This window comes from Heloderma suspectum, chromosome 4, assembly GCF_057233095.1.
Source record: "Heloderma suspectum isolate Gila_16-S chromosome 4, 16-S_ref, whole genome shotgun sequence".
Taxonomy (NCBI): domain Eukaryota; kingdom Metazoa; phylum Chordata; class Lepidosauria; order Squamata; family Helodermatidae; genus Heloderma; species Heloderma suspectum.
The window spans coordinates 166935834-166952514 of NC_139461.1; the positions used below are offsets into that span (position 1 = coordinate 166935834).

A 16681-nucleotide genomic window follows, 5' to 3' on the forward strand; every position below is an offset into this window, starting at 1 on the left:
GTAATACAATAATGTTATTTCTTTGATGATTAAATTAAAAAAACACTTTCTACTCACCACCATTTTAGTGGTGACCAGAAAGTTGTTTGTTTTACATTTTTTAAGAATTAAAACTATTGCATTATCATCTTTATACTGTAGCACCATCTCCCTGTGAAGAAGCTGTATTTACCTCCGGTAAAAATTATGAATGTTTATGTGTTTTGTTTTATGACTGATGTATGAAAGATTAAGTAGAAAGAGAAAACTGTGTCTTTTGAATGTTATGCTGACAGTCTGGCAAACTGATAAATGCCCATTTTGTTGCTTGTTATTACTGAGGAGGTGGCTATGTTATATGTGTGTGAATTCCTGTCTTCTTATACTGGAGTGTAGAATCAAAGTGAGGTCAGATATGATTGGTTAACTTGTGGACATTCTATTCAAATATATTGGTCCATTTTTAAAGTCCAGTGATGGTGGGGAATTCTACTCCAAAATTAGCTGACCGGCTGGAGTGTCCTGACTAGAGGGAATATAAGGGTAGGTTCAGCCCTAGCAGAGAATCAGTCACTCGGCAGTTTGATTCTGGAGTCAGTCAGTGAGCAGCAGCTGGGAGAAGCTGCTAAGAGCTGAAGGGAAAACCCAGAGGTTGAAATAACTTGAGGCAAGAGTTGGAGAAGATCTGCGAGGGAGGAGTGGAAAGCTGAAGCCGAAGTAACAGCAGGGTGCAATGGACCTGAAGGTACTTGAGTGCAGAGAGCCCCTACTAAAAGGAAGACTACAATCTAAACCTTCAGCACAGCCTGTGTGCTAACTGGGATGGAGCTTAGCTGGGAAATTGGCTTAAGGTTGGATAGGGAGAGGTAACACATAGCCAGTTTCTTAAGGCAACAGTAACACCTTGGTTGTTTATGGGTTAACCATTACAAGAAACAGTAATATATTCTGCTATATTTATATGGTTTTTAAAAAATAAATTTACTATATCTTTCTTTTACTTATATTAACCTCGGGTCTGTTTTGTCCTATGTCTACACTGAGCTACCATGGGGAATGAGGGTAACAGGTAAATAAGAGTTCTGGTTTATGGTGGCAGCAGAATTAGATAAGAAACAATTAACAGGTAGAGTGAGCCTCTATATAGTTATAGCTACTAGTCCTAATCAGAAGGTATTATAGTATGACCTATGTGGGATTTTTCCCACATTTGGTGGATTTAATTGGTGGGGTACTGTAGAAAAGGGGTGAGTCCATGACAACGTGGTGGTTAGTGGTGGGATAACTGACACCACCTCTCCCATTTTTAAAAAAATGTAGCCAGAAAACATTTTAATGATAAGTAAAAGATAGAAAAACAAGGTTCTAAAATGGCACCCACTGCACAGGTTATAATGAATGTGTGTTGAGTTGTGATAGGTTCACTTTTCCAATACATCACTGCCCACATCAAAATCCTGCTCCAAACACATCTTACACCTGTGGAGACCACACTCTTTGATTTTTATGAAAAAAAACCCAGACTTTCAGCAGTCTGAGAAAAGTTGTAAAAAACAGAGGAAAAATCCCCAGGATGACAGTGATTGGATGATGGCATTGTATAGATGTGCATTAAAAGTCAGTGAATCAAGCATGGCAGTTCCATACTAAACCCCTAGTGTGGAAGCATCCATTGTCTCAATTTAGGTATTATGCTAAACCATGGTTAAATCTAGCATGAAGTCTGAATTGACAAATTATGCTTTCTGATCGGCAAATCAGAAACTATAACATGAAGTGGGTTTGCAAACCATGGTTTCTGCTAATGGTGGTTTTACATGATCTCTGAATTGACAAACCATACTTACAGCCATCACTCTGCTTTCAGAAACTGCTGCAGCACAGGGACAGGAGTAAATGTATGAAGCTGAGTGGGGAGAGGGCAGAAAATGAAAGTAGACAAACAGTTCTAAATTACAGCTTGCCTTTTGTAGGTTTGAAGGTATTGGGCTCTGAACTATGGTTAAAATCAAACATGGTATAATGTGATGTTGGAACTGAGCCTCATCTCCAATATAGTTATAGTGTTGCCTATCTTACCAGGATATTGTAAGGAGTACTGAGAATGTATGTGAAGTACTTCAAATGTTCAAAAAGGATTACATGAAAGCTAAGGAGCAGTATTACACAGAAAAGGTGTGAGGGCAGCTGGCCGGCCATTCATTTAGGTAGATTGCATGGGCTCCGATGTTTGATAGATGTTTCCTCACCAGGAGAAAATTATTAGGAAATAGTTGATCCTTCTTGAGTGTTTTTAATGGAGAACTACCAGAGCTTGGAAGACAATACTTCTTACCCTCCCAGCTAAGGGAAGAGGTGATGTAAGATACACACTGAATCGGAAACAGAGAGCGAGAGAGGGAGGAAGACACTCCTGGGGTGCGGGGTGACACTCACTGTGTACCAGATTCTCAGCAATGGATCGGTTGCCTAGTACGTGCTGCTTGCCTCCACCTATGCTTTACCTGAATATTTGTAAATAAGCAAATATTGCAAAAACACCACCAGTCTTTAGTGCTCTGTCCTCCAAACGGAACCAAACTCCAGGTAGTGCTGCCCCTGCTTGAGGAAGTGGGGAGCACACAATGATTATGATCCATAATTTAAACATTTTGCATTTTTATCCTTTGCTAGTGCAAGGAAAGGCATTTGTAATGTATCGTTTTAGACTGAGGTAGTCACTTTTCCTTCTTATATTATCATTCCCAAATTAGTCTCTGGCTCATTGCTGAAGAAGAGCTAGGTTGACATTTGAACTGTGACTGTTATTAGCAACTTCTGAGGTTCTGATGACCGTATAGAAGTATTATTTGGCATTATAATCTCTTTTCTATGTCCACATCAGGCATGCCACTTAATACTAATGATTTACGCAACACTAGCCAAATTTACTCCTACATCCAGAATGAAGAAAGTCTTTAAACATTGTCATGGATTCTGCACTATACCTTATCCTCTTTATTAAGCCTTCCCTGAACTTTCTCAGGATCTGTAACCATTGCCTGGATTTGGGAGATAAAGTTTTGTAAGTTCTGCTTGGCTTCTAGAGAGAGAGAGAGAGAGAGAGAGAGGAGTTAAAATACCCAGGAAAATGCAGTCACTCTTTATAATATAAAGACTACCCGAGTCAAAGTCTAACCTGGCTATACTGTATTAAGAACATAAGAAGAGCCATGCTGGATCAGACCAGGGTCCATCTAGTCTATCACTGTTTACACAATGGCCAACCAACTGCCTGTGGGAAACGAACAAGTAGGACATGAGTGCAATAACACCCTTCTGCTCATGTTTCCCAGCAACTGATATACATAGGCATAGTGCCTCTGATACTGGAGGTAGCACATAGCCATCATGACTAGTAGCCATAGATAGCTTTATCTTCCATGTGTATTACTCACTTATGTGCTGTACAGATTCCTCATCTATTCCATTCTGCTCTTGAGCAGTGATCCATTTATACATGAAATCCCTTCTATTGGTACTAAACCTTAAGGGATATTATGACATCATAACCCATATTGGCATACCTTGTAACGTCTGGCTACTTATGGACCTGCAGTGCAAAGACAAGGTTCATCATACCTTGTAAGCACGAGGGGAGAGGTATTAACAGGGAAAGGAAGCCTCAGGGTGTGATTTCTGAATATCTTCCATCCTTTCCCAAAAAGCATCTCCTATCCTCTATAAGGTGTGCAGAGCACTGAAACCCTATATTGTGTTCTGAATGAGTGTGAGTTCTGAGAAGAGAGAAAATAATGAAGCTTCAGTTTGTGTTTGCAACATTTTGAAAATAATAATATGGAATTCTCCATAAATACACCTTTTACATTAAAAATAAAGTTTAAATTTTCTGAAATATTACCAACACTTTCTCATTTTGTTTCAAAATGAAGTATACTGGTTCTTCACAATTTAACAAAATTGAACAGTACCGTATAACAATCCTGTATTAACCCACATGAAAATGGTCAATAACATTTCATAAAGTTTCATTCTAAACCATGGTCTTTCATTATTTCAACTGTGAGATGCCTTACCCAGAATTAATGAAAGCATTATTACATTAACACATATGACATAGGGTTATTTGAAATAAAATCAAATATAATCACATTTTCTAATATTTCTATATAACTATAATAGCTATTTTTAAAAAATCTTATTTTAACTGCACATTGGGGTTTTATGATTCATCAGCATTCACAAGTCAACTGTACTGAAGAATTATCTATTTATAAAGTGCCATCTATGTACATAGCTCTCTACAAAGAACAGGTATGAGGTCCTTACGCAAGGGGCTTGCAATATAAAATAAGCCAAAGGAAAACAACAGAAGATGTGGGAAATGGAGGCATGGATGCACAGGGGAAGGAATTGTGTTTTATTTGATTCCATATACTTTGGCTTTGTAACAATAAGAAATTCTGCATCCTTTGCCCTGGAGCTACTACATCAAATTTTGCTTCATGAGAAAGCCTCTCCTTGAGATCTTAATGACATCACAGAAGTTATAAAGATCTGGAGCCCCTTTATGACATAACAGAATCTTTCAACAGCTGATGGACTGATATTGCTTGCATTCAAGACTGTCCAGTGCTCAAGACAGGAGCTGGGTAATGATGGAAGGATTTATTTGATTAGAATTCTTTTGTGACAATCAGCATGAACTTCAAAGACCATTTGCTGCAATTCCTTTGCAAGGAACATCAATTAATGGGAAGCATTTCTGGCTGAAAAATTCACGAAATGTTTCTTCAAGGTCTTCACTGTTTTGTTCTCTTGGGGACTGTCTTCTTGTTGCAAGATGTTCTTGGTTTTTGTGAACGACCAGCCTGGACAAGAGTTGCTTGGGATATGACTCCACAGGATCTGGAGCAACTAATGATTAAAGAGCAATCTAACTGTCTTCATACCGCAATGTGCCAAATATGCCACTGTTTTACTGGCATGGGACTATCCAAAGGGTGCCTAGAAGTTTTATATGCTAGTTGTAAGGTGGCACTCCTCCTAGTTGTAGGTTTATCTATACACTACCTGTTACCCAAACTGAAACTGGCAAAAAACCCAAAGGTAAGATTCAGATACCAGTTGTGTAATAAAGAGTACCATCTACCCACTCTAAATCAGACCACTGTCTGTCCCTAAGTTTCATTTCCTACCCCTAACTCAAATTCCAATGCATTTGGGGCAAAAAAGCCCAAACCATGCATCTGGCATTTCCTGTCAGAAGTACTTCCTGAATAACACATAATAGCCAGGCCAGTGTGGTTATATCTGCATTACAAACACTGGTTTTATTCCACTTGATTACCTCCACAGAATCCTGGGAATTGTAGTTTGGTGGTGGGGGTGAGAATTCTGTTACACATCATTAGTCAGTGTTTGCAGAACTACAATTTCCCTTGTTCTCTAGGTGGATGAAACCAGGTATAGTCAGGTGTAGATATGCCCTGTATGTATTTTGCACTCCAAACATCTAAATTATGATCAACTGAATCCAAACCCTATAGTCTTAAGTTTGCAAAAGTGGCTACATTTGTGCCTGCTTAGGATTTTGAGTGGAACACAGACACACAGCCTGGTATAGGGTAATAGGGTCAGATCCCATTTGATGTACATTTTCAATTAAAGTTGCCATTCTGGGTAAATATGCACTTATTAAGGAATTCCTAACTCTGCTTTAAAGAACTTCACATCAGCACTACTGAGCTCAGCTCTCAGGCACCAAGGCAACAGAAGCCAGAGGGCTGATCTGCAAATAAGCATAATGCCGAAAGAGAGGAGCAGTAGATGTGATGTTTTCATGCCAAATCCAGGACAGCAGTTTAAGACTGGGGGAACAGAGGAGAACTTTGGGGTGAAGCCAGGGGCAGAACTGGAGCCAGGGATTATATGTGGATACTGGGCAAGAATCAAAAGTAGACTTAACAACCAGGAGATAGATCTAAGGAAAGTAGAATGAGTAGAATCAAGAAATGAAAGCATCTGTCACCAGAATTTGATGTTGGGGGGGGGGGGGTGTACAGTGCTGCTTTATTATGAATAAACAAGAAATGAGATACTGCTGGTAAATCAGTAGATATATATTGTTCCTCAAGGCTTAGAAGTAAGAATAAGGTAAAATGCCTAAGAGCGCAATCCTAGACATGTTTAGACAGAAAAAGGGCATGCTGGGAATTATTGGCCTTTTTCTGTCTAAACATGCCTAGGATTGCACTCTAAGGCAGCCTTCCTATAGGGCTTAATGATAATTCTTCAACTGGGCACCAAGTACAAATGTTACTTGAAAAGTGGTATATACACAAATAAATAATAACTGTTAAGGACCCATTCACAAGCTATGAACACTGCAACAATTAAGGCCATTTTTACTGGCCTTGCTCCTGTGCTTTTAATAACAGCCTGACAGCAAGAAACTGAGCAGGAGAAGCGTTGCCCATCATTTTTATCTGTGTGTGAGGAAAAACGTATTCTGCTTAACATGTACACATCAAGTTAAAAGACATAGAAGCACAGCCAGTAAAAAAAGATGATATCCCTGAATAACTTACTTTTTTGTTACTCTTGATACAAAGTATTAATCTTGTTTTGCCCTTTTTCTCAGCCCTGTCAGGCAATGATCCAGACACCTGCAGTTTCAATTACTACAGAACTGAAGGATGAATACACCTACAACAAGGACAAAATGCTCTGCAGGTTGGTAACCAATACCTCGAAGATTATGAAGTACATGAAGCACGTCGCCCACCATCAGAAGAAAGAAGCCAAATACCATAAATTAAGCAAAAAGAGAAAAGGTGATGACATTGATGAGGACGAACAGCTCTTCCCAATGTGTCCCCACAACTACAGCTCCAGTGGAGATACCATAATGCATGAAATCTAAAAAAAACCCCAATAAGATTCTTCCTTCCCATGGTCAGCCTTTCATAATATTTGTAATGATGCTGCTAAGCCAACAGAGTACAAAAGTAAATGACAAAAGCCTCAGTATGGTTGCTCAATATGTTTGAGATGGATTCTGTAAAGAATCTTATGGATAATTAAGGTGAAAGAGGCACAAAAGAAGGGCTGTCAAATGTATTTTAAAAGCCTATTCAAAGTGATTTGCATTTACAATATCAATAATTAAAGACTGTATTTGGTAGATAATGCTGTGATTCTTCCATATGATCCTGGTATGTTACGCTACTTCAGTTATTCAAAACTGGGATAAAAAATAAATACATTTCTCTAATGGAAGATGCCCGTTTCACAAGTAACAAAGTGCTGTTGTAGCAGCTATACACCAGGCATTCTCACTAGATTCCAGATCCAACCTTTCCACTAATGTAGTACTTCTGTGGCAACAAAAGATAGAAAGGCGTGTCCCTTCCCAGTGCTGTCCTGATGTGGTATGTGCTCAGGAACAACAAGGATAAAGGAAGGTCAGAGGGCCTGATAGGGAGAAAGCAAGGGTCAGGCAACAGGCAAGTGATCCCAGAGGGTGGGCAAGGCATTCCGTGGCTGAGGGTCAAGTTTATCTGAACTGCCATTCTCCACTGAGAAGAGGGGCAGGAAGTCAGGGAAGAAAAAGGATCCCTTAGCAACCAAGCAAAAACCGAGCCTGACACATCTGCTTTCCTCTTAGGCCTCCCTCTCTTTCCTCGGAACAGCTGTGCCTGCTGCCAACTGCTTCAGAGCTCCTGTATGGCGGGCAATGATACTTCTGGCAGCCCTTTTTGAGGACATCATGACAGGGAACAAAGGAGAACCTCTTCCCTTTAGTGCAGATGCAGCCATGCAAGCTTCCCATAAAGTAATAAAGTGATGAACTCATCAAGAATTGGAGTGTGTGTATGCATTAGGAAGGTTTTACTAGGTGGCATCTCAAGCCACGCCAACACATGCAGTACAACTCTTCCTCAAAAGCTAAAACAACAATAAACTTAAACCAAACAATATCCAAAACATGGTCAAATGCATCCCTGAAGAACTACAAAATAGTAAGTTATCCTGGCTCAGCTAAGAATTAAACATGGGGTCCAAGTTATCTGTACCAGTGAAGGTGGAGGCCTTGCAGTTCTCCACTCACTGTTAAATGTGTGTGTGGAGAAGTTAACAGCTGCTGCCCCCACCCCCTGCACTCATGTCCTAAGGCAAAGGCTGACAGGCTCTGTCTCAGTTCATGGCCTGTCTCCCATATTACGCACTGGCCTTTATGGTACGGTGAATGCACAGTCAGGCTGCATAGGAGAATAAGATCCTTGAGGTGTCAAACATTCAGTCACCCCTCAGTTGAAACCAAATCAAAATTTTATTAAAGAGCTAGGTTGGGATTACAGATAGATTTAGGTTAAACAGGCAGACAGCTTGCAAATAAAACGACATTTAAAGCTCTAACATGCCTCCTCATAAAATAATTCTAAGCAGTATCTAGTATTGAAGTCCAATATCCGCTCACTTCTATGTGAGGGACAGTCTCAGGTATTCCAGAAAATGGACAGCTGACATTTTGAATGGGAAAACCCCTAAATTTGAAGAAACCACTGGGTGAGGGGCATATTGACAGGTAACTTAGTTATTCAACCAGCATATGAGAGAAGAGACTTTCAGCCAATATCCAAAGGGAGGGACTGCAGGGCAGTTTTTCTATGATCATGTGGGACTGGACAACTCTTGGGGCCAAGCCTGGTTACTCGGGTTTGATATTTAAGGCATGTAGGTGGCTGTAGATGAAGAATAGAGAATGTTTTATCTATCTCCTAGCTAGACAGAACAATTATAGCAGATTTCCTGTTTGGATGCATGTCAGATGCTTGGATGGGAGGGGTATACTAAAGTGACATGGAACAGCTGAACCATTTTGAGAGGAAAAATTGTGTCTTAAAAGAGAATGGCACTAGATATAAAGCACTTTCTCCACAATATGTTCCTTGAAAGCCATTTGTTCTTTATTGAGTCAAATATTGATAGGAAGTGACCAGCTGGATGGGGCCAGGAGGGGAAGTTTATTTTGTTTTATACTGAAATGTTAAAAATGTAAAAACCTTTTTCCTTAAATAAAAATTATTTTATAAAAGTGTTATTGACTGTCCACATTTTTAAATCATTACCTTTTATTTTATTTGTAAATCTAGCCATCTGATCTGCTGTATGTAGGTCCACCCCCATTTCTGGGTGAAGACATTAATTTGTGCACTTTTTCACATTATTAAACACAATTAGCCATCTGTCTCATTTTAAAAAACAGGGTAATGATGGGACATTGCTGCTGAAAGGAGGATGGTTTATGCATGAATTAAATGGAAACTTACTGAGCAGTCTTGAAGTCCTGGCATCTGACAGCCAACGTAATGTCAGCATAACTTAGTTGGGATTCTATTGAACTCTCAGCACAAAAGCGGGGGAAAAAATAAAAGCATTCGAAAAAGCATAGAACATATCAATACTAACAGCCACACCCCCAGTGTCCACGACAACACTACTGAGCCCACCAATCATGGACCCTCACTTTGCAGCCCTCTGGGATACTTCCCCACTGCCTGTCTGGAAGCCCAATACCATCCTGCAGTTGGCAGCGGCCAGTTTTTACAGGTAGGCCTTCTCCTCAGGCCCAACTTTGCTGCCAAAGAGTGCCTCCAGCATGCCTTCCCTGCCGGAGTAGGTCTTGGCATCTTCCCACTTCCTCTAACTGTAGACCCGCTCCTATGCCTAGATGAAGGTAGTTTAGCTGAGCAGGCACCTAGCCTTATCTTTGCTTGCCTCCCTCTCTCTCTCCCTAGGAATCCTTCTCACAGGGCAGTTGGTGGTAGATGGGCCTGGGGAGGAGGGCAGCAGTTGGAATGAACAGCCCGGCTACAGCAACTGTGATGCCTGCTTTGCCTTCCTTCCTGGCAGGGATGTTTGTTCCTGAAGCCATGCTATTTACACCACTGTGGGACTATGTGTGGACGTGACACCACAGATTCCATTACAATTGCCTAATATTTGGCAGTAAATATTTATAATGGGGCTTTAGTGACAGGAAGCATAACAGAACACATTGTCAGGGTCTGCCCCGCCAGGCTGGTCTCACTTGAGCTCTGGGAAGTTCACTAGGTAGCAACTGGGCTCCTGCCCTAGCCTAGAGCTGGGCTGGCAGGTTGATGTCAGGACAGGATAACTGATTAAAGGGCTGCCAGGACCAACACTCTGAGAGACATTAAGATCACCAAGATGAGGGTCTACGGCCTACAATGCCACTGTAACTTTCCCTGATTCAAGTCCAGCACTGGATTCACTGCATCACATTAAAATGGCCTTCGATTGTTTCAATTCAATGCTGTACTCATACTCATTTATAGCTGTTCAGGATCTGGCTTAGCATGAGTAAGATCAGGTCCACATCTCAAAGAAGCTCAGGAGTTACCAATCTTACCTGCCCAATCCAAGAAATCAACACACTCTGTCTGCTCATATCGGTAGGCAAGATCTCTGGCCTTTTCACCTCGGAAGGTGGTTGCATAAATGTCAGCTTCCAGTTCTACAAGAGTTTTCAAAGTCTCTAGTTGACCCCAGGCTGCAGCACAATGGAGAAGTGTATAACCTGAGAGAGTGGGCCAAATATGTTTGTACAGTTATGGATAGAATACCTGTTAATTATGTTCTGTCTCTCCATAATATATTCCTTCACCAAAAAAAACTTTTATCTGCCAGTTAACAAGCCATCAGCTTAACAAAGGATGGTCAGCCTGCATCCATAAAGCCTTTCTGATTTAAAGCATACTGCTTTCTCAATCAAAGAAGGCAACTGAATTATAAACTTCCTTATTAGGATTACCAAACTTTATCTGCCAGAACTCCTGTGTTTTTAACAGCTGTCTTGAGAATAAACCAATGTATCTATTTTTAAAAACAATTTATTGTTCATTTTGTGTACAAGAACTCACATGTACACAGGGGGAATGAAGGAATCTTTCCCAGAGGTGTGGGGTGCACACAACCGATTTTGAACTGTGCTTCGAGAAAATGTGGAAATAGCTACCTGAAGTGGGGAAAATTAGCTTGAGACAACTGTTTAGAGTAAGTATTGCAAGTGATCACAAATATCTTACAGAAGTGAAAATGCTTGGTTAGTATACCAACCCACTAGCACATGGACTGGTATACATACTCCTTCTAATAGTCCTAACGTAGTGGTGGAGAAAGACAGAGATGGGGGAATTAGCATTAGCCAAATTAGGAGTGGGACTGGGAAGCCTGTAATATATGTTTATGCTGTTGCCACCTAGTGGTCAAAACCCAAATGTGTTTCTTTAAATTTGAAACATGGCTAGCTCTGGCTTTGTAGTTTTTGGGTGTGATTCCAAGATGGATGCCAAACTCCAACCTGTATGAAGAAAGACCAAGAAATAAAACCAGATCTTGTTTCACCTGACTGGTGTAGGCTACTTATATTATAGGTATGGAAATACAGAAATAGCAAGACAGGGTATGGGAAGCTGTATGCTGGGGTGCTTGAGTACTGGTGACAAATGGTGGCCCACGCGGGGGTAAACCATCTATGAAGAAGCCTCATGTTTAGCCTCTCCAAATTCTGTTTTTTTGACCAAATTGTTATGGCTCCAGGATCTCTAACAACAGCTAAGTATTCTGAGCAAGAAAACATGAACAGCGGCAAGATAACGGGGGAGAGGAAGCAAGAAAGGTGAGCTAACTAAAATCAAAACATTGTGGCTAAGAAGGCGATTGCATTTGACTTAAGATCCTTGTGGCCACCTCAACACAAAACCTCTAATTCCCTATTTGTCCACCTAACCATGAGACTCAGAGTCATCAACTCATCTGGATGGTGCAGCTCCTGCAAGGCACTAGATCCATCAAGCAACGCAGTGAGCTCACAAGGTGGCTGCGTCCAGTACTGAACGTGGCTGGTGAGGCTTAACCAGTGCTTCACCAGGGGGTGAAGCTCTATCTGGGTATACAAGGCAACACGGATCTATCTAGGCAAAAGGGGTTAAATCTGAAGGGAGAGAAAAATTCTGGCCCTGGAGAAATGGGCTAGGTACCAGAGCAGAGTGGGGAACGTGCCAAGGAAAGGATAAGAAGGAGTTGGCCTAAGAGTCGCAGGAACCCCGGGCTGATTTTGGAGCTGTGCAACAGTATGACCATGCTGAATCCCAAATCACAAAGAAGAGTACTGGGTGCTTGAACACAAGGGCACTATGTGAAATAAACACTACTTCAAAACAAACAGTACCAAGGGGTCAGTAGTTTTGGGGCTGGCTCAAGATGGGGTAGAATAAAGGGGCTGATAGTTTGACTCAGGAATGAAAGGAGACATCTTGGTTACTTGACAGAGTTAAAGCTAGCTGACTGAGCATTACAAAAGCCATGAACCTGGATATCGGTTAGGTGGAGGTCTATAGAACAAAATTGTATCACAAGAGATGCCCAGGTGGTGGTTTAACCAACGGATCTATCTTGGAATTGGGACGTTTCATGTTTCCTGCCACAGCTGGGAGTCAGCCAATTTAAAGGTACTCTCATGGGTAGTCTGGTTGGGCTGGTAATTTGGTAGTCAGACAAGCATTTGCATGTATCCACAGTTCCATAGGAGCAACTCCTTTTAATTTAATCAGTAGAAGACATACAAACATCTGTGCAATTTATAATTTGAATTATGTATTCCAATTGTAACATGTAACATTTCTGGTACCATCTGGGGCTTTCTCATTCCTGGCAGTCCTCAAGCCTCTTGCTGTTGCTGCCTTTCTCAAATCAAAATGGTTTCTTTAGCCAAGGTGATGCCAACCAAAAATACAAAACACAAACTATACATGTACAGAAAGACATGATAGTTGACCTGCTTTGTAACAATTTATGGACAGATCTGCAAACAGTGTCTACTAAGGGTTATGGCACTATAGTGATTTTTGCACTCCATATACATCCTCACCCTTTTTATAGTCTGTTCTTATACATCTCTCCATCAATGTCCCTTGTGTTCCACTATACTGTCAATAATATTACAAATTCTTTATGAAAATCCAACTTTTTCTACCAAAATAGCAAATGTTGTTAATATAAGTTCATCCGTCCAATTTATAATTTGAATTATGTATTCTAATTGTGAAATGTAAAGTTTCTGGTAGCATTTTATGGGGCATTTTAATGCAGCAGGCCTGTTGATAAGTACTTACCTGGTCACCCGTAGTGAGGAAGGATCACTTCCAGACAACCAGGTAAAGAAACTTTTCAAAGGTTATTTTTTTACTTTCAAGAAAAAAAAGGTATGAGCATGGCAGGCTAGTAAAAAAATGTTGTGGGCTAGTAACATTTGTGGACTTATTTTTTCAAGGCAAGTGCAGCATCCAAAATATATACATAAATAACATAAACAGTGAGTGAACATAATAAGGAGGTTGGTAAAAAAAAAAAAAATACAGGAGGATCTGAGGATCAAAACATTGGAGCAGAAATAACTAGTAAATATGGCTGGGAAAGGATAATCCAGTTAAATGACAGGCCTCACAGTGGCCCTGTTCAGACACAAAGGGGGAGAGGGTGGTTAGGGTAACCATGCTGCAGGGTAGTAACCGCTAACCACACCGCATGTTCCCGCCACACGATCACGGAACCACAGTCTGCAGCATAGTTCTACTAACCATCTCCTGCACTGCTAAACACCCCAGTCCTCCTGGCCACTCCCACACATCCCAGCAGAACTGTAGCAGAACTGGCTGCGAGTGGCCATCATGGAGGTGGCACAGTAGCCACCGCCTCCCCATTGGTCTGTGGCATGCGAGGGGCGGGCCTGCTCCACTGCTGCTGCCAATCCCCGCCCCATCTGCCACCGCTGTCCCAGTGTGTAAGCCACACACCCAAGCTGCTGTTGGATCCCACTTGCAGGCTGACAACACGGCTTGGCTTCAGGCACTGTCGTGGCAGGCGCAGTTCCCCAGTGCCCCTGTCGTGCCCCCCCCACAGCAGTGCAATGCAGAGACGCAGAACATCTGGCTGCCTCTGTTCCTGCCCCTGGCACCGCCCCCAGTTGCAGAGGAAAGAAAGCATGCCCCTTGGCACCACGCCCCTCCCCAGGCCCCTGGCAGAGCCCCCCTCCCCTAGTCCATGAAGCAGCACAGGGTGCGAAGTAAAGCTTTATTGGTGTACAAAGCAGCTGCGTGGGTGTGTGGAAACCTGGTCTTGCTGGCGAATGATACAAAAAGCATATAAAAATGCAAAAACATTACCAGGACTCATATCGGGAAAGAGGGCATCGGGTAGGAAACCCGGGGGCAGGGGGAGAGGGGTCCTCCGTTTTTTTCAAGGGATGCAACTGCTTGGCCAGTGGCCTGGCAGGCGAGGGTGCTTTCGCTTTCTGCAGCAGTCACAGCTGCTTGTGCCTGAGAACCCAGGGTGCTCAAGGTCATGAAAACATCTTTGTGCCTGGCGCGCTTCTCTGACTACGTAGGGCAGGCAGGGACGGACAGTGCTGGGGCTGGCTCCTGGCTACCGCATCATGTGTTGCTAGGAAGATGTCGACCATGCAGCTCTCATACGCTGGCAGGAGCGGCGGCACCATTTTTGGCCGCTCTTGACATGGAGCTCTATCCTGGCTCTGGGATAACCACAGGGGCCTGACAGACAACACACTGAACTATGGTTGGGGCCTACTGCAGCATGTGGTTAGTGAGTGTGGTTACACCGTGGCAGATGTCGACCATGCAGCTCTCATACGCTGGCAGGAGCAGCGGCACCATTTTTGGCCGCTCTCGACATGGAGCTCTATCTCGGCTCTGGGATAACCACAGGGGCCTGACAGACAACACACTAAACTATGGTTGGGTCCTACTGCAGCACGTGGTTAGTGAGTGTGGTTACACCGTGGTTATGTAGCCACCATGGTTGGGAAAAATGCCCTCCACATGACACGCTATGCCATCATAGTTAGCTCACAATGCTTAACCATCATGGCTTAGTGTTACATGTGAACAGGGTCAGTGTCTTTGACAGGATCAAAACTGTGGCTAGAAAACTGTGGCAAATAACCCCGGTCCAAAAATCTAGTCAGTTATGTACCTCTGGATGTTTTATCCTTCAGATCCACCCCATATCTTGCCAGTGCCCGGATAATGTCGCTCTGCCCAGCCATGCAAGTTGCAAACAACAAGCCTCTCCCTACAATATCCTTTTCCATTAGCAGCTCGGTGGCTTTTTCATTATCAGGATCCTCCGGGTCCTCAAAAATTTGTTGAACTTCCTCTATATTACCAGTTAGGGCAGCCCTCAGGAGAGGATTGAAATATGTTGCTTCCTCTTGAGGTCCCAAATTCTCAGGCTCATTTTTTTTTGCTGAATCCACTGTGTCTTCTACTGGTTCCATTTCGTCAGGATTAGCCTGAGAAGATAAGAGGAACAAGATGGAACCTGTTTAAGCAGGTGGTGGATTATGGTTTGCACATTCATGGAGCACCATCATTTTTCTCTACAGGAATTTCAAACTTTTTTTTTTTTGCCAACGACCACTCCAGAATTCTTTGGGTCTCTCTGACAATGCAATGCAATCCTATACAAGTTTACTCAGATTTAAGTCCCACTTTGTTCAATGGGTAAACAGGTATAGGAATAGTGGGCCTATTCACATCTGCACAGGGGGGAAGTGGTTAGGGTACCTATGGAGGGGGGGTTAGTGGAACCACGACACGCGGACCTGTCACACAACCGGGAACCACGTGGCACTGCGTGGTTCCACTAACACCCCCCATAGTTACCTGGCGAGCTTTCTGGTGTGGTTTGTGCATATCCCGATGTCCTCCACGGTGTGAATGGCTCCTGGCGGCTGCTTCACTGTCCCGAATGGCTGCGCAACCATAGAGAAAGTCCGAGCATTTGCCCGCAGTTGCAAATGCTCTAGCCAGCAGATTCTATGGTCACGGCCTGGAAGTCCTCTGGAGCCCTTTTAAACCACCAGAGAGCCTGCCAGATGACACCATAAGCCTCCCGAGGACCCCTTAACCATTTCGGAGGGGGGTGGTTAGCAGGGGTGGCTTAGTAACCACAGGGAATGTGGTTTTCTTCTTCCAAATAACACGCCAAGCCACCATGGTTGGGAAATTCCCCAACCACCATGCCTTAGTGTGATGTCTGAACAGGCCCACAGCCTAAGTATCTTCTCCTTTTTACTATGGGATGCTGGGGGAAAAGTAAGAAGAAAAGATCTACCCTAAAGGCTGTTCTGCTCATCCACCCAGGATCCCATTTGTCACCTTTGCTTATACTATTTCTACATTTTTTCAGTCAGATTTGTGACTGAAAAATGAGTTACGATTCAATCTGCCATCATTCTTTATGTCTACCACTAGGTTTTCTTGGGTCACCAGGAAGCAAGTCACCAGGAATTTGCTACCACAAGATGTAGTCAGACCAGACAGCTGTCTGAATACTCATCTGCTGTTTGTGAGAAGGGGGTCTTAGCAGCAGGGACATCTTCAAAATATTTTCAGTTCAGATGCTACCTCCGTGTCATGGCTTTATTTAAAGAGTTTGCAAACATCCTTAAATTAGCTACTAAAGGTGGGGGGAAATTATGTATATTTGACAGTCTCATCCAAAAGGGTGCCAACCTTTCCATGATGCTTTTGGTACACCCCCCTAGTCCACCTATTGTAATTAAGCCTAAGAGTGCTTTTAGATAAGGCTT

General features: G+C 42.6%; 2 protein-coding genes across 11 annotated transcripts in view; one reads left to right on the forward strand and one right to left on the reverse strand.

Annotated features, from left to right (window-relative positions):
- The window catches only part of ANKRD45 (ankyrin repeat domain 45), a 35184-nt gene that overhangs the window by 16796 nt on the left and 1707 nt on the right, over positions 1 to 16681 (reverse strand). For 3 of the 10 annotated variants that reach the window (XR_014790371.1, XM_084851178.1, XM_084851179.1), the window contains exons 2-4: positions 15253 to 15379; positions 10418 to 10585; positions 2967 to 3061 (exon numbers count right to left, since the gene is read on the reverse strand). Coding sequence is in view for 8 of the 10 variants with exons in the window: in XM_084851178.1 (XP_084707304.1) it covers positions 2967 to 3061; positions 10418 to 10585; positions 15253 to 15364 (375 nt within the window). In the remaining 2 variants the exon portion in view is untranslated. Of the gene's footprint in view, positions 1 to 2966; positions 3062 to 10417; positions 10586 to 15060; positions 15380 to 16681 lie in introns of all 10 variants that reach the window. The other 7 variants (XR_014790369.1, XM_084851174.1, XM_084851175.1 and 4 more) reach the window with 3 other exon arrangements.
- Positions 4765 to 6904, forward strand: TEX50 (testis expressed 50). The gene is made up of 2 exons (XM_084851182.1): positions 4765 to 5088; positions 6623 to 6904. Exons 1-2 carry the CDS (start codon positions 4765 to 4767, stop codon positions 6902 to 6904), a joined length of 606 nt encoding a protein of 201 aa, XP_084707308.1.

What these genes read in the sequence shown, in the direction of transcription:
- TEX50 (XM_084851182.1), top strand. Translation starts at nt 4,765, where the DNA reads ATGTTTCTTCAAGGTCTTCACTGTTTTGTTCTCTTGGGGACTGTCTTC. An exon ending in AACTGGCAAAAAACCCAAAG is followed by an intron (nt 5,089 to 6,622) that starts GTAAGATTCAGA and finishes CCTTTTTCTCAG; the next exon opens with CCCTGTCAGGCAATGATCCA.